This window comes from Lepisma saccharinum, chromosome 1 (genome assembly GCF_977018435.1).
Source record: "Lepisma saccharinum chromosome 1, izLepSacc3.1, whole genome shotgun sequence".
Lineage (NCBI taxonomy): Eukaryota > Metazoa > Arthropoda > Insecta > Zygentoma > Lepismatidae > Lepisma > Lepisma saccharinum.
The window spans coordinates 37,868,104-37,894,834 of NC_139229.1; the positions used below are offsets into that span (position 1 = coordinate 37,868,104).

Here is a 26,731-nt window from a genome sequence, read left to right on the forward strand (position 1 = left end):
TCGTGAGTGTAGTGTGTTAATATCGGTCAACAATGCCACGTCGTCGAATACGGCAGCGATTCCAGCAGGTTTCCCAGTTCGATCGCGGCCGAATTGTTGCATACCATGAATGCGGATTATCCTACCGTGAGATCGGTGCCCGTGTAGGACGGAATGCATCCACAGTGATCTGTGTATGGAACCAGTGGGTCCAGGAAGGCACTGTAGAGCGACATAGAGGTTCACAACGTCCACGTCGGACGTCTGATACGCATGGCCCTTACAGACAGAACGGTCACGTCAACGAGGATTGCGCATGAAGTACGGGATGTTTTACAACGTCCAGTGTCCCCACGAACCGTGCTTTATCGTTTGGCGAACCAGGGAATTTTTTCCCGGCGCCCACTATTGCGGATTCCTCTGACGCTAGAGCATAGGCGTTTGCGTCTGAGATGGTGCCAAGACCGTCGTGCATGGATGGCGGAGTGGAATGCTGTAGTGTTCTCTGATGAATCCCGCTTCTGTATACAACATCATGATGGACGTACACGCGTGTGGCGGCACCGTGGCACTAGGCTTCATGACGCCTGCATCATGCATCATCACACAGGGCCTTCATTGGGTATCATGGTATGGGATGCCATCGCCATAGGTTCTCGTACGCATTCAAGGGACACTGAACAGCCAACGGTACATCACACAGGTTCTCACCACTGTTGCTGTCCCATTAATCCATGCACTGCATAATGCCACTTTTCAACAGGATAACGTGCGCCCCCATGTTGCAAGGAATGTCCTCGCATTTATGGAAGCTAACCACGTGCCCCTGCTTCCTTGGCCAGCACGTTCGCCGGATATGTTGCCAATTGAACATGTCTGGTCCATGGTGGGTCGCCGGCTGGCCCAACTCAGGTTTCCGGCACGTATTGTTGAAGACCTCTGGCACCGTGTGGAAGCCGCTTGGGATGCCATACCGCAAGCAGACATCGATAGACTCATTCTGTCCATGCCTTGCCGTGTTGCAGCAGTTATTGCCGCCCGTGGAGGCTGTACACGCTACTAGCTCCTTGGGGTTATGCAACCATGTTCTATGTGTCACATGTCACACCACCGAGCTCTAACTGTAATCATTTTCTTATCTTATTATGAACTACATATTTGCCAAGTTTCGTGTTTCTCTCTCATTACCTTCTGGGTGTTGCAATTTTAATGGCGAGAAGTGTAGAAAACTTAGTACTACTTATTTTTTCTCTACCCCTTGTGATTTACAGTATAAGGAATTAATCACCTGAACAGCGGAGAAGGTGGAAGATGCAGCCCTCTCTCTTGGGAGACAATGAAGAGAGAGCCACTGCCTTGTGGCGAAGAGGGATCTTCAAAGGCTGCCATGGCTGAGTGGTTAGCACAGCATGCCACAACACCAGGGGACCCAGGTTCAAATTGCAGCCTGGGCATGCATGTTCTTTGTATTTCATCATATCACTGATCCTCATCGTTGTGATTAGCCAAAAGTAGCAGAAAACCAACACTAAGTAACAAAACTGAAATCAAATCAACTTAAAAATACAGCAATGGTTCTAGAGCTATGATTTTTTGATCACTAGACACCCTGCCACTAGCCTATTAACTGATTCACAGGGATGGAAGGAAAAAGAAAACATGCAAACACACTAGTTAAAAAAATCCCTATCATCCCCTTATGATGGAAATATCACTGTTGACTAATACCAGTATCAATTTCTATCGATACTTGTGAAATTTGTTGTAATTTAAATTTATTCAGAATAGGAATAAATACAGTGTGTCCGTAAAGTCAAGGTGGGGTTTCAGACTCCTACAGTATCTGAACAAAACATAATTAAACCATGAGATTTACACTACATTGAAGAATATCTCTAAGAGTTTTAGAAGTTTGGAGAAGAGTAGGGATGTATGCTCAGGTAGCCACATGATATGACAGTGACGAAAACGACACCACTGGATATGATACTTCCATAGCATTGAAGGGGTGGATGGATAGGAAGGCTTGGCCACCACGATCACCAGATCTCACGCCTTTAGACTTTTGCTTCTGGGGCTACATCAAGCAAAATGTGTAGTGTTCGTGTCAACCATTTCAGCACTTGCATGAATGAGAGTAGCTCTTCAATCTGTCGCAGCTGATGTTAGTTGTGTGTTTCAGGAAGTGGAGTGTGGGGCAGAAAACAGAGGCTGCGTCAAACTGCATTTAACATGTAAGAAAAAACTCTACGAGTTGGTCTTTCATTTCGCTTGTATTTGAAATGTTTACTGTTCACGGTTCTTGCAATAACTAGTTTTGAAACTCCACAATGATTTTACAGACACATTGTACAAAACGCACACCATCTAATAAGAATTACAATTCTCCTACACATTACTGACAAACACACAAGTACACATATACAGCAGCACTTTGGATAATTCCCAGAACTCATAAACCTTTGGTCCATACTGATTCAAGTACTGCATTGGACCACTATAGCTCGCACCAACTTGTTCAAATGTCCCACGCTCAAGCGTGCTACGCTCGAACGTACCGCACAAATGGAAACACATGTTGACAGACCTGCCTAAACAATTACAAATATCGTATCACAGTGCAAGAAGTATGTGTACATCATTTTTCACTTACCGGAAAGGATAATAATATTCTGCGAAATAATAAAATGCAGTTATAACATTCAATCGAACATCATTTCAATGTGACAATAATCGCGGAAACATAAAATGTCAGTGTAGGTAGTTTCAGCCCATAATCATCTATTTTATTTTCACATGTCTCGGTACGATACAAAAAACTGCATTTTAACGTGGATATGATTATTATTTTTCAATTTCACTTCGTATATTACTTTACAATCTATATTTGAGATCCCACTACCGTAGACAAATTATGGAAATACATCTACTAATAGGGTTCGAGTGTATTTCGCTCTAGCAGAACTATCAATTCTGTATGCCATCTAGCGTTGCCCTTCGAACTATTTGCCACTCAAGCTAAAGATGCTCATTGCAGCACTCTAATACTGACACGCTGATATCAGTTTCAGCTATACTTAAACAAATCAAATGATTATATTGCAACATGTCTTACTTCTATAAAAATTGCATATACATAAAGAAATTTAGGCATACACAGCTAATTACTCACGCCTTTCCTTGTAGCAAGAAATGTATGTTGATGCCACCATTGATCTGTAGTCGGTACAGAACCCAAATAGGCTGGAACCTGAAATGGTATCAAGGAGACAAACCACGCTGCTTCTCTAGGAGTCTCCAGCAACCTTTCAGTGTTCAGGGGATGGACGAAGTTAAACACGGGCCTAATAAGGAAAGGAAAGAACAACAATGTATATTCCTTTTCTATTCTCAAAACTAAAACAATGCACAGTGGAATCTCTATCTTATGTTCTTCCACATTATACAGGGTGATTCAAAAGTCACAACACTAGCATACAAAGAAGTTTTGTGGTTACACAACATTTTCAATATGACCCCCTTTGTTGTGAATGCACATGTCAATGCATTTGACCCACTCAGCTTACACTGCATGCAGTGTCTTGACAGAGATCTTAGAACATGCATCAAGAATCCGGCATTGCAAGTGGGGCAACGTCTCTAATCTTCTCCTGATACAAGATCACCTTCAAGTGACCCCACAGAAAAAAATCCAGCATTCCGGAACTCTACATCCAGCCACTGGCGTATGCACATGCCATAGTGGGGAAGGGTGGGGGGCAGCACAGTTTTGTTGAAAGAAGATGGGAAATTCTCTCTGCGTTGATGTCAATGATTGTTCTATGTATGTACGGTGACTTTTGAATCAGCCTGAGCATTTAAGATCATAGTTGCAAGTTTGTTAATCTTTATCCCCCGAAAACCATACAATCAAGGTTCCATTGTAATAGATTTTCCCATACTTGTACAATACATCGTCCTTAGTTGTGCAAGTGGCTTGTTACACTGCAACACATGTAATTTTGCAACATCCTCCGCTTAGGATGGCCTCCACTCCACCGTCGTCGACATAGACACGCATCAGCACGGCGAGCGCGTTGCGAAGAACGACAACATTTCGTAAGTAGCATAAATTTACCCATAATGCTAACTGTCTCTTCAGCGGAGAGATGAGACTCCATAGTTCTCAGGGATCGGGTGTTAAAAGAGCTTCTCCAAAGATTTCAGATGAAATGGGACCAATAGCTTTTACCTCAACAGAACAGGTGATGAAAGTTTATATTCCAGTTTATTTTCTTAACAAAATAATAATATATATACACGTTTTAAAAACAAAACTACCCAGGGTTAACAATAATAAGTACCTTGAGAAGCTTCCTCATTAATCTTACTAAAATTATCCTATACATATATACAAGTAGGGAAATGGAAAAACACATTTCTTACTTCAACCAGTTTTTCACAAAGCAACCGAGATACTTTCCCATTATTAGGTGGGATTAAGCCGAAACTAAATATTATAAGGGCCTTTTATGTCTTTCACCAGAAGGTGGAGTTTAACTTCTCTATGGTGTTTGGACTCTCGCCCGAAGACGGAGCAGAACTTCTCCTCGGTGCTTGGACTCTCGCATAAGCGGAGGGCACCTTCTCTCCTTTAGCTGTTTAATCTCTCACAGTAGCGGAGCACACCTTCTCTCGCCCAAGGGCGGAGTAGAACTAACTTGCCAGCCAAGCTTTCGCCGTTATATACAGTTGGCGATGCTAGCGTAAGCGAGCGGGAATATATTGAACTACCCATATTAACATTAAATAGTTACAAAAGTTGCTTATACATTTATCATAGAAGCTAATAAACTTAGAGGTGGATCCGTCTTTACTTATGACGATCTGGGTTCGTTACAAGGGAAAATCTTGAACTACCAATATTAACATTAAACAGTTACAAAAGTTGATTATACATTTATCATAGAAGCCAATAAACTTAGAGATGGATCCATCTTTACTTGTGACGATCCAGGTTCGTTACAATTTATGCTACTAATTGAAGCATTCTTTTAGTTCTTCAAATGAAATTTAATGCAATACACTCATAACAACATTTTGTTTCACATAAATAACATCTTACATTACACGTTAAGTTACATAACATAGGTACAGAGGTTTTCATGTAAACACACATCATGTTTAAAAACAAGAAAATTCAGTTAAAAACTTTCTGAGACTCAAACCTACATGTTATTTTTATGTTTTAGGTGTGTCAGAGGCATCGAATGAAAACATATTGATAAAATATATATTGTTACATTTGCAATTAATTTATTCTTTTTTATCTGCATATCTCTGCAGTTATCAAAAAGTTCAGACATTGGTGTACAATTGCAAGATGCAAATGCATCGTAATAAGGTAGATTCAGTTGTGATTGTAAAATAAATTTTACATACTAATCAAGCAAGAACTATGAACAGAATAAATAATGTAAGCAAATGTCAAAACACGATCATGGGATTCTTCTATTAATGACAACATATACAATATTTATATTCATATATTTTTTTGGTTTACATCATTGCATTACTTACCATGTCTTACACACCTGATTGTTAAGTTTTCATCTTGAGCAAATATTTTGACAGTTCTCGATGCATGCTCTGGCCTTATCTCGAGATATTCTCTCCACCAATTCTTGGAGTAGAGGAGAAAAATCCTTTCAAGTTCCGCTATCCTATTTCTTTCCAGATTTATTTGTGCTCCGATTACTTTGGGAGACAAGGGCTGAGCAGCTTTCGGAATCAACTGAAGTTTTAATTCCAACATGCCAATCGGAACACCAGACTCTGCACCTGTAAGGATGAGTCGTTAGAACTTTCGCATTCCAAGTGTTTTTGCAGAAGGGTCTCATCATCGTTTCTTTTATTGTACTTTCAACTAAACTTAATGAATTTGTTATTATTTGAACTTGACAAGATTACACCAAACTTATAGAGATCATATTATACCTGCACAATTTGTTACATAACAAACAGGGTGGCTATTCTAAGACCTTGATAAAATTCAAGTATAATTCCCGGTTTTTAAGGTGAACTTTCCACAAATTCAAGAGTACAAGCAGATGTTTTCTCTATTTAAACATTATATATTACTTCCTCCCACCACCCACATATACAAACACACACACAAATATATTAACAATATAAAGGGTCTGGGCGATTCCAATTTATCCAAAAATTCTTATTTAATTATTTATTTAATTATTCTAATTTAATATTTAAAATATTTAATTTGAGGTGAAGAGTTTACATTTGCCATTTCACATACTCAAAATCGAAATATATCTGCAAACACAAGTCACAAATGTTACGGGATATATTAATCTGCGACAAATTGTTAATTGTTAAGAATTTCGAACTCAAATTTACCTAATCGACTTCAAGATATCTCATCTTGCAATAATTTTCCATTCTTCAGATAGATTGTCCTGCAAGGGGAACTAACAAAGTAAACAGACTGAGAGAATTGTTTTATTTTCGATGCAGCTTTATTTTCTCTTCCTTCCTCGATAAAAATAAAGCCTCAATGCCTCAGGGCATTAATAAATATGTATAAATTCAATGGGATTTGGTTGGATTAATAAAAGTTACAATATTTCACGTCTAAGGAGAAAATTTCACACGTAATTCCCGGAGCCAATAATTCACGCAGAATTCCCGGTGAGTAGCCACTGTGACAAATATATTAAAAACACTTACAGTTTCGTAACATATTTCAAACTGCTTTTTGTAGTCAATGTATTCCTAGCTATTTTCTTGAATTGCAAATATGACATTGCAAAGTCTTTTTCTATGGCATTGTAGAGCACACTCATTCTCCAAATAGGTGATCTTTTCACGGTATTTGTTCGTGCTCAGCACACAAAGAAGGTTCCACATTTAGGTTGGGTTTCAACATTTGCGATTCGTATTGTGAATTGTGAAAGACACAGAGAAGATCGGAGTTTGACATTAATTTCCCACAGTTGCATAAGGTCTAGGGAAGTCCTCCTGTGGCCAAGTCTGTGCATATGGAACTGTTCTATTATGTTAGTATATTGTTTGAATCCAGAGTATTCACCTTCGAGCTTACATTTCATGTATCACAATAATTTTAAGTGTGCTCATTCTAAATTTGTGTTATGTTTTTGAGCTTCTTTGTTCAATATGACAGAACCAAACTCGAGTTTTGTATGCACTAGGGAAAAGTACCATATTAGTGTTTGTATGCTTCTGAAGGACCTGCCCATGCAAATAAACCCAACAAACTTGTAGCCTTCACTTATTATTTTGCCTAAATGATATGCAAACATTTTTTTTAGAATCAAAAATCAAATTATAGTTTATACTGTATACATAAAAACAATAACAAAAGTGGCAAAATTAGATGTTATATCTACAGGAGCACAAATTAATCTATCTTGTTCCTACTGTATATCAAGTATTTAAATATACCTACCTACACCATAAAGCTCAACAAACAGGCTCTTTCTGCTGTCATCTGCACTAAGAACTTGTCTCCATTCCATGAAGTATGATGACAAGAGGTGCCGCTCCCCTGACTGGTCTAACTTTACCAACACGACGTGTAAAGGATCCGACAGAGTCAACAGTTCACTCAGATCTGCCATTCTATTGAAATCTATCGAATTACAGAAAAATGTCATATACTTTCATACTTAATTAAAATAACAATAACATTACAAATAAGGGCTAAGCCGACACGTATTCAGAAATATCAGTTGGAATATACAGTCCATCACAAAAAAATAGCACCACTGCATTTGTGCTCTGCTATGAATTATGTGATCTTTTGGCAACTGGACGATATACAAAACATTTTTTTTGTTCTGAGCCTGTGAACCTGACAACAGCAAGGGTGGATAAAAATTATGATTATTATTAAATCGTCCTCCCCCCGTGGCAGTGCTTTGGACTCTGACTGCAGGACAGCATGGGTTCAGTCTCTAGGTTTTCGTCCTGTGTATATGACCAGTGGCAATCCAACATCGTGCGGAAATTGGGAAACTACAAGAGAGTAGCATAACCTGCTCTCAGATATATCCTATAATGTCTGAGGGTTCTACGTGTTGACCCCACGGCACCCCATTACCGGTTGAAGATTATCCACCTCTAAGTAGGATTGTGAGAGGGATACTGGCAGTCGGGAGACAGGCCAAGGGCCTCCAAGGGCTGTCGAGCAAGGGTTATTGTTATTAATATATCACGCTAAACATGCAATTTTTAAGTGTGGTGCTATATTTTTTGTGATGGAGTGTATTTATCGATACTTTTCCGAAATGTTGGTCTTTTGTGGAGCCTCCCAAAATGCCACATAACACAAAAAAATGCACAATTATCCTGGAATCTGTGCAAAATCTGAAGTTTCTTTTAATTTTGCACCAATTTCATGCAAAAAAAAAATCTTGATTTTGTAATTACATAACACATATTTTAACATACTGACTTAAATCTTCAATATTTTAAAGCATATAATTAGAGTGGAATACTTACAAACTGTGGTGATTGTATATTATCACATATTTTAACAATATCCCCAGAGCCCACCCGTTGAGTGGCCTTGCAGGAAGGCTGAGTGTGCCCAAGTGTGGGCATTTGAAACATCGCATCGGGTTAGGGATGTACGGCCGGACTTTCAGTCTCAAATATCCAGCCCATACCCTATCTGGGAGAGTGGTCGTTTGGAACGTCACTATAATTGAAGCAGTTGGTACAAGTTCTCCAGACTTTCGCGTCTTTATTCGCTGCACTGCGGTTCTGAGAGTGCTTCAAGAATCTCTTCCTCCCCAGCATTTAGCATATCCCAGTGGTGAATCACACCTTTACTACTGTTAAGTTGACGATGGGGTTCAACATTAACAGGGAAGTCCCCCAAATATCTTAGCTTTAAAAGATTGTTTGTCTGGCGATCTGTGCTGGTCTGGATAAGTAGACTCCCGTTTCTCAGCTTTTTTATTTCTGGTACATCTGAACCAGCGGCGTAGTCTAGCTGTTTCTTGATAAGAAGTGGTGACAAGTCCTTCAATGTACCAGCTCCATGTTTCTTTGTTGTTGCAGAATCATCGTTACTATAGGTCTTCTGAACAATACTGATAACAAGGTAACGTGGCACGTTACTTGTCTTTTCCACCAAATGAAGCGGGCTCAAAGGCCGCGCTCGTTTTGGGGGTTTTTCCCCGTTTGAGTTGTTTTTTGTACCCATATACAAAATTTTATTATTGTGGAGGGTCCATAAATTGTCGCCTCGACATGCCCTCTATGCCGAGGAAGGCCTACCCCCAAAATTGAAGGCTACTCGAGGACCAAACCGAAATCCCCGAGGCCACGTTCGCGACTGCACCTACCCCTGCAGCCAACACTGTCCCATCGGCACGTGCAACTAACACCTCGGGATAGGTTTTTTTTTATCGAGGTTGTCTCCTCTAGCAGGACCCTTAGTTATAGGGAGGTCAACGGAATGGAGATGAATGATGAGATGGAATTGTGAAAATGTGAGAGATGGACATGAAGTATGGATGAAATGATACAATGATAATGGCCTCCCTACTAAGCCCCCTCGCCCCGTCAAGGCAGTCCTACATGTAGAGGGAACTGTAGTTTTCTGTTACTGAATGTCCTTGACCCAACTAGGGTGATAGGGGTTACTCTGACACAAAGAACAATAAAATGGAAAAGGCCCACTTGAAATAAATGATTGTGCTTAATTTCAACCAATATATGGAAAATAATATGCACTTTAAGCTCAAACAGGCACTAACGCCTCAAATATGCATTTATAAGCACTATAAAACTTTGCCAGAATGTTTGCAAACAAGTGAAATGAATTAATCTGTTGAACTATATGAATTTTCTCAAAGGGAAAAAACATGTAAATATGCAAAAATCCACCTCCTAGTTATAACATACTAATTAAAAAGAATATTTTATTCTTATCATATCTAACAATACCTGTTTTCCTTCTGTGAAGTTCAAACAAAAACCCTTCCTTAAATTCTGGTTCACAGGAGCATGGCGTCGGCTTTGTCCAATACCTCTGTCCTCGGAAGTGAAGCAAAAACAAGAAGCGGGAATTCATTTCTCCAGGAAGAGAAGGTTCATCCAGCAAATGGTCAACGAAAGCTTTGCCACGAACTATCTGAAGGTATAAGTGTCGTTGATTTGGGTTTATTTTCACTGTAAGAATGAACAGAAAAAATTATGTCACAAACCAATCCTATACAAACATGCAAATTGACCAAGATAAGATTTTACCCTGTGGTGCTGTAGTCAAGTTTTCAACTGTAAGCAAGTGGATGGAGCATGGGCAATGCAATCAGGTGCTGGCATTGTTCTCATGTTCCTTTGTTGACAAATTGTGCAGCACTGTCAAAAGGCACGAGAGAGAATGGGGAAGCAAGAAAAGAAAACAAATGACTGTGCACTTCAGTTTGCAAATTTGCTGGGGACATTCTTATTTTGGTTATGCTGTATTTAGGATGTGATTGTCTTAAATTTATTACAGGATATGTCAAGGTTGTTTGATTTAGACCAGATTGATTTAAACTGTGACTGTAATCATTCAGTGATTTTTATTAGGCCCTTAGATACTCAAACATTTTCAAAGAAAAAACATGGAAAGAAAATGTATGCACTGAAATGTTAAGCTTAAAGCTCACAGAACAACATATGTAATATGTAAACTAAAATGTGCAAACACTAAATTTATGTTGCTTCACAAAACAATTATCTTTTCGTGGACAAAAATAGCAAATATTTAATGTAGAAATATGTGTACATATACAGGGTAATTCAAAATGAATGGTGCAACTTTACACAGTTATTATGACATTTCTATTTATCATAGAAAATCACACAAGGCATCAAAATAAAGGTCGTTTGGACCTTTTCCACATTACACGTGGTTCCCATGTTGAATCTTTATAATCTGAGTTATGCGAGTAAAACTAACGAAATTCTTCTTTATATTGATGCCTTGTCTGATTTTCTATCATAAATAGTAACGTCATAATAACTGTGTAAAGTTGTATCATTCATTTTGAATTACCCTGTATATTGGGTTGATGCATAAGTTCGTAGCGTTTGTGTTTGGTATGGGAACACTGTGGTGTTAGGAGTTTATTTATCATTTAATGTTCATCAATTGGAGTGGCATTGTTGTGCTTGTGAATATGCATTGAATTTTACAGATTCGAAAAAAGTCTGTTATGTATGGGCTAAAGAACAGTAAGTCTCCAGTGGGGGAAAAAAAATCTGCCATATTCTTCTGTCTGAGTTTAACATAGGGACAGAGGCAGCTCGAAACATTTGTCCCATGTATGGGGAGAATGCCAATCGGGAAAGCAAGGCAACAAAATGGTTTTGTCATTACAAAGAGGGCACTTTTGACTTAGGTGCTTCTTCACGTTCAGGAAGACCATCGGGCTTTAATGAAGACCATTTAAATGCTTTAATCCACGAAGATCCACTCGAGAATTAGCAAATGTGATGAACTGTGACCATTCAACCATTGTGCGACATTTGCATTCCCTGGGTAAGGTTCAAGATACCGCACATTTTAAATGAAAACAACCAAATCAGCGAGCAGGCCAGGAAGGCAGCATTAAGTGCTGCAACACGATAATACACACCCACACTTCTCTAACATGACAAAAGCTGCTATCCAGGAGCTTGGTTGAGTAGTTATTCCACATCCTCCTTACTCCCCTGATCTTTCACCCTTGGATTTTCAGCTCTCAATCCACCAATTTTCAAGGAAGCTCTTTTTGTGATGAAAATGCTCTTCAAACTTGGCTTAACAACGCATTTAACCCCGAAACAGCTGATTTCTTCAGGCATTGAATTGAAAAACTGGCCCAGCGTTGGTAAACAGTCATAGACAATGAAGGAAAATGTATTACTGATTAATTTATGTCTTTTGTTCATCTCAAATTAGTATAAAATGAAAATACTTTGCCACGGTGAAAAAAATGCTACGAACTTATGCATCAACCCAATACATATACATATGGAAAATACAGACTATATTAATAAACTATCATTAAAAAAAATAACAAAATTCAGCAACAGACTAAAAAATATTTGTTGAGAGCATTAAAAAACTAATTCTCTTTTATTTTAAGCTACAGTTATGGAGACAGTTTCCTGCCACAGTTATCTTTTAAAATACCGGAAAATGAAATCCGTGATCTTAGTTTGGTACCATTGACCCTCTGTACCTCCTCAAGAAAGTGGAATATTTTGCATGGTTTATGAACTTTTTCTGTTGTTCTTAGCTCGCAGAGATGTATTGTGAAGTAAAGTACATCTGTTACCTTAGCATGAAGCAGAACCGACAGAAAGCTTTGTGCAAGTGAATACAACAAGCACCCAACCAGGGTGGATAAAAATCATGATTTTTATTTAAAAAATCATTTTTGTTGATTTTTTATTATGAATAGATTATTTTTTAGAAAACACACTTAAAATTGCTTGTATAGTTTTTGGTACCATACATAAATATATATGTTTTTTTATGGAAAGACTTTTACTAGTAAAAGTCTGTAAAATATTTGAACAGTTTGATTAAAGCAAATAAAAAATTACATGTAAATACACATTTTTCTGTTTCTGATATGGTACCTACTGTGGAAATGTTTGTTGAGCGTATTAATGAAACTATAATAATTTAAGCAACTTTCCTTCAAGTGAAAATAAAACATTCTGAATATACTCTAAAATTGTAACTTAAAATATTAACTTTAAAATTTTAATAATCTTTGTAACTGAATTTTGGAGATTTTTTTAATGGTAGTTTGAAAAATACTAGCTGCCACGTTTATTTACAGTTTAATGATAATGACACTATTTATGGTTTAACATGATCAGTATTCTGTAAATTTTTCTACACAAAATGTTTTGTATTTCTGCCTATAAGAATTAATCAATTTTAAATCAAGAGTAATGTGTGTTTCCATTTCCCTTTGTATGAGCTTCACACCATCAGTATATGTATCTTATTTCTCTATCTCCCTTTTTTAGAGCTTAATAAACAGCATTAAATGATCATGAGATTAATGTATTTTCACCAAAAGTGATTCTGGTATCTACAAAATCCTTATGTTCATTACTGTATAAATTATTTATTTCAAGTGTTTTAAATTTAAAAAATCACCTGATTAAAATCAATCCACCATGCATCCAACACAACATTTCTCAACAGCAGCAGACGAGACATTGCCTACAGTTTCATACGTACCATAAAATAAAGTAAATCAGACACAAAGGACTGAAAACTTATGAAACCAAAATAGAAGTAAAATTATCGTTAGGAGTGTTAGGTTTATTGATATTTATAATTTTACGTCATTACCCAGTCAACACACTAACGTTGCCACAACGTTGTATGAATGTTGTATTTATGATGAATGTTGTATGTAGGGGAACAACGTTGTGATAACGTTGCCACAACGTTGTATTTATGATGAATGTTGTATGTAGGGGAACAACGTTGTGATAACGTTGCATCAACGTTGCAAAAAAACATTCCACTGAATACGCTTTAGTTTGGATGATCACCACCATGAGCGCCACAAGTGTCAGATCGGAGTGTTTTATTTAATCTGAATTTGTGTGCTGTGACCACCAAACCTTATATTTCCTACAGCGTACACTAGATGGCAGTGCGACTCAAATGCCAAACAAACATAACTTTTAGTAACACAAATAAGGAATCTTTCGATTGTAATTAGTGAAAAAATGTGTTTTATTATCCTTCGAAAGATGTGTGAATATGAAGTTGTAAGGAAGATCAGAAAATGAAGTGTGTTGAATACAAGTGAAACTCCCATGATAAATATTTTTATTCCAGACTATATAGTCAGGAGCTAAGTACTGCAAAAAGGAACTGATTACCAGGTGAAGTTAGAGATTTGTTAATTCATCACAATCTCTAGACTAACAATTGCCTATTTTGGTGGAGCAGGAAAAGTTTTTATAATATGTAAAGACAAACTGTGACGTTACAAACATGAGGTTTTCGTGTTACGCATATATATTATATACAAAAATGGCTTACCATGTGAAATAACCATATTTTAAATATGCATTGTTATATTCATAAATTACACAGGCAGCAAGGTAATGGTGCAAAAAAGTTGTGGCAACGTTAACCCCTGACATACCTAACATTGCTACATAATGTTCAGTATATGTTGTGACAACGTTGTCAACCAACGTTGCAGCAACGTTGAAAAAAATGACCCTTAAACGTTGACACAACGTTTTCACAACGTTGTATCAACATACATTCAACGTTGTAACAACGTTAGGTATGTTAGGGGCTAACGTTGCCACAACGTTGTGGCAACATTACCTTGTTGACTGGGTAGGTTAGGAGTGTTGGGTTTGGGGCTGAAAGCAATTTTCGAGATTTTTGTTCATTTAGGAGTGTCAAGTTTGATGATGTCCTTTCACTATATGAGTATCCATACAACCGGTTTTTACTAATAAAAAGTGGAAAAAGTACTCCAAGATGGCATGTTTTTAATTACGTGGGCCATTCTTTGGGATCAAATATCTCCGTTATATGTGTTTTCCAGGTGCTGAAACCAATTTTTTATTATGTAAAACATTGAAAGATGTTGATTAAAAAAGCAACGCAATTTTCAAGGGGGTACAGTGGTTCAACGGTCCCCTTAGTTTCATTAGTAAAAATACAAAATAATACATGCTGTACTCCAAATTAAGTACAAACAACACATTAGTAAAAAAAATACACTTACACTGTATTTTCATGTGAAAATTTTACATGGAAAGTTTTCTGATATGCAGCATAACACACTATGTATAAACTATAGAAAGGAAAGGTATAATCACAAAACACATTAAAACATAGAAAACAAATGTGAATATTTATATGCACTCTGCCAAAAAAAACAGAAGCAACTTCATGTCCATTTTCTTTTACAAAACCATGAACTGTGATCTAAATAAAATAAATTAACACTTTTTAAGTAAAAATAATGATTTTCATCCTGTCTCATATACCTAGGGTGTTCAGGAAAAGGCACATAAGTCACAAATTATAATTTCCTGAGTTCCACTGAATCAGTTAAAGAAAAATTATAAGTACAATTTTATATTGGGCATGTGTAAAGATTCTGAACAGTTATGATCCAAAATGTATATAATGTCTGTTATGTTTGCTATTAAAAGAATAAACATAAATAACTGTATTATGTAAAATTGCATTTTTTGTCTTAAGTGTTTTTCCCGAACAGCCTAGACCAGTGCCAGTCCGGGACTCACCTTGCAGGATATTACACTTCATGGGACCCATAAGCATGGGCGCCGACATAATTACTTGTAGGGGTGTGCACTCAGTTCATAATCATATTTTTGTTAACATCGAGTACTTTAAGAAACCCTCTTTTATGCTTGCTTAAACAAATTACACACATACATCATTCATCATTATTGAAAAGTAAATATGTAATTTGTAAAGTGCCCCCAAGTGGCATGTAGGTGTGTAGGGGATGTGGAGTTAGGGCCCCACACTTTCACTGCCGAAGATGGGTGTGATGTGATCATCACCACGCCCATAGCTGCCTTTAGGTTCGACGCCCACTGAGACGCAGCGAAACACTGATATATCTGGCAACTGTTTCTAAAAAAAAAAAAAAAAAAAAAAAAAAAAAAAAAAAAAAAAAAAAAGGCCGGTCATAGTAGTGCGTGAAGAAGAGCTCCTGGAAAAAATCGTTAACTAAAAGGTAAAAGGCTGTAAAGAAGCTGTTCGTAAGTGCCCAGACATTGCGAAAGCTACAAGACAACTGTATTTGCTCGGAAAATAGGTAAAGTAAGTGAAAAGTCACAAAAAAAGTTGTGAGTGCGACAGAATTAAACGAGAGATAGAAAGACTGTATCTCGAGCTCTCATCCAAGAATGAAATCATTAAGGTTCTTGAAGCGGACAAACTAGAACTATTGAACGAGAAAAGAGGACTAAATGTTGTGAAAAACTCAAACATGTGGTCGGAGGTTGTAAATCGCAACGTAAATAAGAAATCTGTGATAAATTCAAGTACCAACACAAATGGACAAAATCAAAATGCACGATACAAATTTATACACCATAATCGATTCGAGGTGCTAAACAGTGAAGAAGTTAGCCCCATGGCAACAAGGCTTGACTGCTCAACTGGGAGAAATGCGGGAAATTGTGCGAATAGTGACAGTAAAAAGAGGGTTATTAATAAGACAAAAAATCGCCCATACATGAAGAACCAAGACGATAACGCTGTAAAAAACAAAGGGCGCAAAGGGAAGATTTTGATCTTGGGGGATAGCCATAGTCGTGGCATTGCGACGAGAGTAACAGAGAGACATGCGGACTATGACGTAACTGGATTTACCAAACCCGGGGCACCATTAAGTGAGGTAGTTAATTCAGTGGCTTTCAAGTGCAAGGACTATGGAAGCGACGACTTCGTCATCGTAATGGGTGGATCTAATGATGTAGCAAGGAACGATACAAAATCAGCAATTATAGCCCTCAAAACTTGCCTTGAAACAGTAAAAAACACAAACGTTATTGTTAGTACCATCCCACTACGATACGACCTAATGCAATCATCATGTGTAAATGTGGAAGTAAACAAGGCAAACTCCAAATTCTCCAAAGTTTGCAAAGTTTTCCCAAAAGTGCAAATGTTAAGTGCAAATGGAATCGGAAGAGATGGTCATACCACCCACGGCCAACACTTAAACAGTAGAGGGAAAGATTTGCTGTGTGACGAACTCTCCCTATTGGTAAACAGTACACTTCCCCCCCAAAACGGAAAAAATGCCATAGTTCTTCCGGCTCCAAATCCTACTGAGAAGACTGAGAATTTACCCTTGGCACAACCCTTACTTCAAGATATCACAGAAGTAAATCAGGAAATAGTAAATAGTGGTAACCACATCAAGCAAAATGCTAAAAACAATCAAGATGATAGTGAATCAAAGGAAAGTTTGACTAGTGAAAGTGCAAATAGAAGTATTGAAGATACCCGTCGGAAATCTACAAGGGAAAGGAAAGTCCCGTTAATGCATGACAGTAATTTTTTATGGGGAATGTAATTGGATCAGTGGGCTATATGGATACTATGGTAAGTTATAGGAAGTCAGAAACCTTAAATAATTCTCACCAAAACCTTCAAGTTGTAAATTCAAATGTAGATAAGAAAATAATGTGTACGAGGAATCTTAAGAGAAACTGTAATTCGGCAAGAAATGGTGGAGGATCAATATCTCTGAATATATTCCATCAAAACATCCAAGGACTAAACACCGAAAAGAAACTAATGGTAGAAACACTCCTAGCTGATAAGTTAGCAGATAAAAACATCATCTGTTTCACTGAGCATTGGCTGAAACATGATGAAATATGTTGTGTAAATTTTCCAAACTTCATTTTAACTTCAAACTTTTCAAGAAGTAAATTCAGGAGAGGTGGTGCATGCATATATAGTAAAATTGATATCGCAGTAGAGGAATGCAAAAAGTTTGCTCACCTCAACATTGAAAAACATTTTGAATCATGCATTATAGAATTACCAGAACTAAAATATATAATCATATGTGTATACAGAACGCCAGATAGTGATTTGAATATATTTGTCAGTAACATGGAAGTTATTCTAAATCACTTTCAGCAGTCCAACAAAAAGGTAGCAGTGATAGGTGATCTAAATGTTGATTTTCTAAAAAAGAATGTAAATCATGAATTAAACATGCTTCTTAACATTTTCAACCTAGAAGCAATGGTTAAAGTACCTACCAGAGTAACAAAAAATACAAAAAGTGCTCTGGACCAAATTCTATTGAACACACTAGTCGACCAATGCACAGTAGAGGTTTTTGACACTGGATTTTCAGATCACTTTGCACAGTCTTTCTCACTTTCAACACCATTTTCACAAAGCAATAACAATGTTAAACAAATAAATGATTATACCACCAAAAGAGTTTTTAATGATGAAAATACAACTTACTTCAATCACTTACTCAGCAATGAAGATTGGAAACATATTGTAGAGATATGGAGGCCATTAGACCGAGAAAACCTCGTCATGTTAATATTCACACTTGTTTATTTCCTGAACTTGTCCGACCAGCGAGTGATCCCAAGAATGCGCTAGCTTGTAACTTCCGTAAAAACCAGGAACTGGAAAGGCAAACGCGTGGATCTAAACAGGATCTACCGCGTTTGAAAGGTTTAACAACCTTTCCACGCCTAGAATGATAAAAGCAAGCTCCTACCCGGAGCTAGCTCTCTTTTGATTCTGACACTCATCGACGCTACATGGATAACTAGTCCGATTACTCTACAACACGTTTTACACTGCTAACTACGACGATGGAACACGGAGTTACCGCTGCCTAGCATGCTACAAGGCACAAGGGATCGCTTGGCTTGGTGAACTGAGGATCGCTGGATAGAACCTTGGAACTGTCACGATTCGGTCTGCGAGAAGCATTAGGACAAGACAACACACACATCTACCAGGTATGAACAAGCGTGAATAACCTTTTTCACCAACTTTCCATATCTCTACCCTCCTACGGAGCAGGTTCAGCCATCAAACATTATTAAGCTCTACCTAAATGTTTAAATGAAACTTCCCTGTGACCTCAGAGCCCAGGTAAAACGGGCTTACAACATGGTGGAGATGCTTCAGGCCCTTTTTGCAATTAAGTACCCTCCTGTACGAATTGCTTTACATTAAATTATTCCCTCCCCCCCCTCCCTCCCACTTTGGGAGCATTTTTAAAGTAAATTTTTAGTAATTCCAATTCATATTCCCACAGTACGCTTAAGATGCGTCAGACCCAGTGACAATTTTGTGTATTACCTTATGGAAAACAACCCCTCTTTTTCTTTCATGCCGAGCCCCCCCCTTTTTCAACAAAAATCTAGTTCTTCTGCATAACATGTATTCAAGCATCATTCACACAGGAATGAGAACACTTGCTTATACTTATTTGACCAGCGATATATTAATGACATAAATAACTGTATAACCATACTTTCCTTTGTTCTTTGGTCAGCACGACGAACCTTCGTTTATGAATACGTCACAGATAGCGTTGCACGAACACCTAGATTCCTCCCTCGACCAAATCATAGAGTTAGCAACTGCAATCACGGCAAATCCAATAAATTCACGACCTTTAACCCCAATTCCCTCCCCTCCACTAACACGGTTAAGGTCTGCTAATAGAAATTACCCTCAATTTGTCCTTGGACTACAAACACCCAACAAAAACCAACCCCAGCCCTTAGCAAGTACCCCAGGTGAAGTTCCTACTCCCTCTAAAGGTACTAATAACTCTGATCACTTAACTGTAGAAATTCCCACGACTAACATGGCCACCTCAATTCCAACTGCGTTATACCCGGCACCATTTAGCGGAAATGACCCTAAGCACATTGACTCATTTTTCCTCAAGTTCCAAAATGTAGCACACGCCGCAGGATGGTCGGAAGCTAAGCGTAAAGAGATGTTACCTTTATTTTTGACGGACACCGCTTTAACTTATTTTCATGACATACAGAAACGACCCAATTTTGTAGACTTGACATACACCCATATCAAAGACGAGCTAAGTACGCTATTTAAGGGATCATACTTGTCAGCAGATCCTGTACAGATACTACTCCAAAGAAAACAGGTGGTAACCGAGCCCATTCACACCTACGTTATTGCTAAAAAGGCATTAGTCCAGCAATACTTCCCGAACGCCACTGAAGAACAAACTCTCTCTTACATCATCACGGGACTGCGAGCCAAATACATTGGCTGTTTAACCAACAAGCATTTTGCCAGAACAGAAGAATTAATTGCCCACCTACAGAATTTCGAACGCCAGCAGTCATTAATTAATTCCCGTATGTTGGAAGAGAAATTGGAAATTGATCAGGCCATCGCTCAGGCAAGCTTACCCCAGACATTCACCCCGTCACCACTTCACAGCTGTTCGCATGCACAGGTCTATTCCCCCCTCCCCAGTAGTGCACACAACCCAGCTCAGCACTTTGTACCATACAACCAGTGTTCATCTCCTTCTCTCCCACCATTGACACTTCAAGTCCAAAGTCTACAGTCCAATCCGGCTCTCGTAAATAGTTCGCACACAGTGTATCAAGGAATGTATCATATACCGAGTTCTGATAGTGCCCGCTGCGCGGCGACACCAGCCGTACCCAGAGTAGAACACGCTCCAAATGCCGCCTCTGGTGACGAAATAAACAAACTCTCGTCACAAATATCGAGCATGTCTCTCTTTTCGAACGAAGAGATGAATGCGAGTTCTCTCTTCAATCTTTGCTCAAATGTGCTGGAATTTGCGAAGACGGCTAATCAAAACGCACATAACAGAGGTTTCAACAAGGGGAATACTAACTCTTCCTACAGAAATAATAATAATTCTAGAGCTAATCACAGAGGTAACTTTCGATCGAACTCAAGAGGCCAGTTCAGAAGTAATGGTAACAAGAGGTTTCAACGTCGAGATCAGGCTAATCGCGACGATGCAAATACCTCAGCCTGCAAGTTTTGTGGTCGTTATAATCACGAGAGCGACAACTGCTTTTACAAGCCACAACGAGACAGTGTTTTAAACTAAAATCGTCTTCGACTTGCAGGAACGAAATCGAAGATAATAGCAGATTAGATAAAGTTCCTATAATTGAGAGAAATGGCCTATACTTTATTAATAGTAGCATACAAGGAAAACAGGTAGATTTACTTATTGACGTGGGTTCCCAAATCTCAATTTATCCTTCCCATCTTCTCCCTACTGAAAGAAAAACATACAAGGTACAATCCACAATCCAAGGTGTGTCCGGATCGAAACTGAGTGTGTCTGAAATTGTCGTTCTTCCTATCATAATTGGAAAGCGTAAATATTCGCACCCATTTAGAATAGTAGATTCAATTAACGTCCCTCCCCTTTTAGGAAATGACTTTTTACGAACGCAGAGGTGCGAAATGTCGTTGAAAGACAACACAATAACTCTTTGTCATTTAGGACGTACTCCTAATTATAGTATTTTAAGATCAAAGTACAAGACTCACCAGGTGTCGCATGACATATTTACTCAAATTGAGAATGTAAATGTGTATGAGGGAAAAGCTACCCTTTCAAACACAGTTCAGTTAAGTCCACGATCCAAGACTTATATCAATTTGAACATTACCACTACAACACCTAATACCCATAAGCCTGTACTTTTTACACCATCTGCTTCCTTTATGAGCCAACATCCAGTAGTCCTTCCCAATGCTGCAGTAAACCCGCAGTCACCTGTCATTCACATACACAACCCTACGGAAACCACAATCACTTTGGAAAGTGACACAATATTAGGCGAAATATCGACATGTGAAATTTTAACTGACGTTACTTCCGTTTGGGAACATAAAAGTGAAGATGTTGCATTTTCATACTCTTGTAATGAAAATACTACAGTAAAGCAACAACTTAGTGAAAGTCAAAAGAAATTTGACCCCTCCCTCCTCACAGTTAACCCTGATATTCCCCGAGAAGAAAGAGAAAAAATCCTAAAGCTCGCATACACGTATGCAGATATTTTTCTCTGGCCAGGGGATAAATTGACTAAAACTAATGTTTTGGAGTATGATATTAAACTGACAGATGACACCCCAGTGTATGCCAAAACCTACCCTATTCCTTTTCATTACCGAGAACCCATGAAACAGGAAGTTCAGAAATTACTAGACCAAGGTGTTATAGAGCGCTGTGAAGGGAGTCCCTATCGACACCCAGTCCTATTAGTTAAGAAACCCAATGGGACTTACCGTTTTATTTCTGATTTGCGCGCGCTTAATGACATAATAGCTCCGATTTCCTTGCAATTCCCAGACATAAAAACCATCATGACAGAGATGGCTGGAAAGAAATATTACTCAATTTTAGATATGTCCAGTGCATTTTTTCAGGTTGGATTAACAGAACGTTCTAAAGACATTACCGCCTTTTCTATTAACAATCTTGGCAGTTTTAGATATGCTAGGTTATGCCAGGGATTGAAAACATCCCCCGGTGTAATGAATCGCGTAAGTGAACTTGCCCTTAGCGGAATAGACAGTTCAGAACTTTCTGTTTACACTGATGATATTATTATTTACAGTTCAAATCTCCCACACATGCTTAACATACTGGACAGAGTGTTTCAAAAGTTACGAACAGCATCCCTTAAATTATCACCCTCTAAGTGTAGGCTAGCTTTTACCGAAGTAAAAGTCCTTGGTAACTTGGTATCTCAAAAGGGAGTTAAGATTTCAGAACACATTCTTAAAGCTATTTTGGAATATCCCACCCCTACCACCAAACGCAAGCTTCGTAGTTTTCTAGGACTTGTCAATTTCATTCGACGATTTGTGCAAGGTTTTGCAGGATCAACAGAATGTTTATTTAAGCTTCTTAAAAAGAATGTTAAGTTTCAATGGACTGATGAACACCAGAAAAGCTTCGAAACACTGAAAGAAATGATCACGTCCGCCCCTATCCTCCGCCCTTATGACCCTAAACGCCCCTCATATGTATACATTGACGCGAGCGGAATTGGCATCGGAGGATCGCTGTTACAGCCTGATGACGAAGGAAATTTACATCCATGTGCCTATTGTTCACGAGCCTTAACAGACACAGAGAAAAGAGCTGACACATTTTCACTTGAAATTGCAGGTGCATATTATGTATTGAAAACTTTCAAATTTTTTCTTATGAATCAACATTTTGTGGTTCTCACAGACAACAAAGCCTTATCCTATCTTCGTTCAACTAAACATCATAGTTCTATTTTAGGAAGAAGAGCTCTTTATTTTCAGAATTTTGATTTCGAAATAAGGCATGTCAGCGCTAGTAAAAATGAACTTGCGGATGCACTCTCCCGTGCAAGTTTACCGCTTGACAAGACTAATCATGACAAGAAAGATGATGATGATGATGATGACTTATTTTTTCACCAAGTATTTCATGCACAAGCAGCAGATTTTGATATTAGTTCAGAACAACGTAAAGACCCCTATTTCAGAGACATTATTGACGTATTAGAAAACAAAGATAAAGCTAGTGACCCTAAACTAGAAAAGCTTTCGTATTCTTATGTACTCAAAAATGGAGTCTTATACAGGACTAATAAAATCAAAACTGGTAATAGGGATAGACTTTGTATTCCTCATGCATTAAGAAATCAAGTTTTCGATCTTATTCATGCACACAAAATGAATGGAAGTCACCAAGGTGCTCAAAAGACATATAATTTAATGCTTATGCGTTACTTTTTCCCTAATATGAAGAAATTTGTGTACGATAAGGTTAGACATTGCATCCCTTGTCAGATTTCAAAGAAACCACAAGGTTCTAAACCGCATACGCTGCAAACATTTCAACCAGCCCAAAATCCTTTCCAACGAATTCATATTGACGTATGTGGTCCTTTAGTCTCTTCAAAAACGCACAAATACAAATATTTCCTATCGGTAGTTGATAGTTGTACAAGGTATGTAATTACAGCTCCTTTGGCTAATCACGATGCACAAAACATAGCAACAGCCCTAGTCGAGAAAGTCTTTTTAGTCCATGGCATCCCAGAGACGATCTATTTAGATCGTTCAACACCCAATTCAAGTTTACTCTTACGAGAGTTAGCTAATATTACAGGTGTACAACTAAAATATGTAGATACTTGTGCCCATTTCACGAATGGATTAGTTGAGAGTTCATTTAGTTACTTAAAGAAAGCTATGAGAGTCTTTGTGTTAGAAAAGAAAGCTTCGTGGTGTGATTATTTAGCTAGCGCAGCGTTTAGCCACAACGTTACAATCCATTCTGGATCCCTCCAGAGCCCGTATTTTACTTTGTTTGGCTACAACCCAAGGATCTTAGCTGACGCTGTCCTTCCTTCGAACCCCGACAATGTTTCCCAGACGAACGCACAGAGACTTGAACTCCTGACCTCCATACGTAAGACCGCACATGACAACTTGAACAAGCGTTACGAACAGCAGAAAAAGTACGTAGACCGCACTTCTAGGAAAATGCAGTACTCACCAGGACAACATGTATGGATTCTAGATGCCACTCCAACTCCAGGCGTGTCAAAAGCCTTTGCGTCCTCTTATAAGTACAAAGGAACTATTCTTCGCAAAGTTAATGAGAATTCCTACGAAGTAACTTACATCGCCGGCAGGAATAAGCAAAAGACTGACACTATTACTATTTCTAGACTTAAAGCCCGCTACGATTAGTGCCATGATAACACCACTAACATTCATTAACACGCCATTCCGTTGTCACTCGCTTTAGCCTCCTCGCTCCTCGTTGCGTACATTGCACATGCTAGCATGATCCAGCATTTTCTCACGCTCATCCACCTCCCCCCCCCCCCTCTTTCCACTTCCCGTCCTCGCACTTCATTTCTGCGTTAGAACGAACTCATTTTATTTTTAATACAACATGGTTATTTTTATTTTTAACAAGATCAGGATTACAGAATGCTATCTCAATCGTCGGAACATTTATAATACATCTCTTGCCTAATAATTAATTTTTTTTACAGATATTTTAATGTTATTTTATATTTTGCATTTAAACGCATAGTAATAGTCAGAACATATCACTTAGCTGATTTGACTAATAAGTACTTAGTGTGTTTATGATTCTAACTAGCAAATATTTTTTTTTCCCCATTTGCTGGTACATATACACTCAAATGAAGAAAAAAGTACAAAGAAATAAAGAACGAATAAACTAAGATAGAACAAGATCAATGATTTAAAGAACAAATGAACTGCGTAGAACTTGCTTGAACTTTTGGCTTTTTGGCCATAGCAATTTTTTTTTATTTACGCTCAGGTGTACCGCGAACTGCTTCTTTGAAAGCTGCAATGCACTAAATATGTTAATAAAGCATATAATACGTATAGGCAAATGTTCCCACTCTCTCCTTTAATTTTATAGTTCAAATATTGATAGCATACAACATGGTATAGCTCATATCCCATGAAATTAAAAACTTACTCTATTTTTCAATGAACTTTTACACAAATATATTACTTACTCTTTTTCACTTCTTTTTCAATTTTTTTTATTAGCAGCGAATCGAAGGCGCTTAAACCTTTGTCCACAAGACACGTAAAATTCTTGCAATTGTTTTTATAAACGACATTTACACATATTACAGAAGGAAATGTCTTGTAATCACTTAGTTTGTTCTATTATCGCTGAATTCTCCTTTCTTTTCTCATTTCATTCCCGGCTAAGCCGACTATTCAAATTCCCCCCCCCCAATTCCCCCCCGGCGAACTTTCCTTACAACATGGAATTATTCCACCCACTCTCCCCCCCGTTGCCCCGGCGAACTTTTCTTCAGGTAAACCTGTTAATCAAAAACAGGTCCCCTTAAAAACTCTACACCATACAAATAATAACGCCCCTTCGCCGTCATTCAAATCAGATATTACCTCCCCTCCCCCCCAAAATAATTCACCAGTTTTAACTGAAAGTCCCTTTTCAATCGATTTTATAACCCGTCATCACTTATTGTAAAATCTGCTCCACTACCTTTTGCTTTTTCCTAATTTTTCCCTTTTTTGCGCTTATTTCATTCTCATCGCCACGGATGTTACTGGACCCATGACGAGACCTGCTTGTACCATCGAGCGACAGACCTAGGCTCATCGCAGAGACCAACAACGATCTTGTGGAGTTCCAGCACCAACAAGGACCCGTTCCCGTCTGGACCCATGGCTGATTTTTCCATCTTCCACGCCGCGACCCAGATGTGGAGCATTTTACCCAGGACGTTTCTTGCCCCGAAGCGCCATCGCAACTTTGACTTCCAGACTCAACTTCGCTGACGTCACGGCGATCTTCATCGACAGGCCCCGCCCACTCCGTGCATCCTGCCCGTGTTTACTGACGACACATGATAATTATTGTTATCTTACATCGGCTCCAAGTGTTCCGGTGCTCAGCTACTTCAAGTACCGTAAGGCACACGCAATTAATACAAACATATGTCATTTACAGTGCCAAAGTTAGTGCCCATGGGTGCTACCCATATAGGATTAGAGATACGTCTCTTTCTTTTGTGTTTTTTTTTATCGTCAGCTGCACAGCACGTCCAGCCTATGGCGGCATGCAGTTTACAGAGTTGCCATAGGTAACATACCTCAAGGCTCCGCCCAGCATCATGTATGTTCCGCCGAGTGTACTTTGAACTCAGCAAACAGTAAATACAACCGCTTGCGGTTCCCGGCGTTTCTTCACACTGTGCTGACATGTGTTTTTTTTTTTATTATTGTGCTGTCATCACTCAATCAAAACTAGTTCAGTGTTACACTTAAGCAATTATTTTATCCATGCCTCAAGACTTAGTTGTTGTGCTCGTACTTTTTGCGTTTATACGAGGCTATGACCTACAATTTAATTTTTTTTTATTATTCTACGTGTTTTTATATTTTTTTTCTCAACGGTGTTTGGTGCCACGATATGATATGACTCTTCTGGTGATTTCAATTTTTTTTACGGTGATGTGATTCTTCTACTGATTGGTTTGCTGTATTGGTTTTCTCTGAGTTTTGATATGTTAATAAATCATAATTTTTAAATATAACCTACTCCGGCCGAGGTAGTCGACCATCACAGAGTGGTTCGATTATTTCAACAAGGGGAAT

The 26,731-nt window shown here is 38.3% G+C and overlaps 1 protein-coding gene across 1 annotated transcript in view; it reads right to left on the minus strand.

Annotated features, from left to right (window-relative positions):
* Positions 1-26,731, minus strand: part of LOC146004643 (centrosomal protein of 76 kDa-like) — a 55,496-nt gene that overhangs the window by 21,387 nt on the left and 7,378 nt on the right. The window contains exons 3-6 of the mRNA XM_083143584.1: positions 9,955-10,179; positions 7,445-7,627; positions 5,553-5,799; positions 3,152-3,323 (exon numbers count right to left, since the gene is read on the minus strand). Coding sequence (XP_082999710.1) covers positions 3,152-3,323; positions 5,553-5,799; positions 7,445-7,627; positions 9,955-10,179 — 827 coding nt within the window. The remainder of the gene's footprint in view (positions 1-3,151; positions 3,324-5,552; positions 5,800-7,444; positions 7,628-9,954; positions 10,180-26,731) is intronic.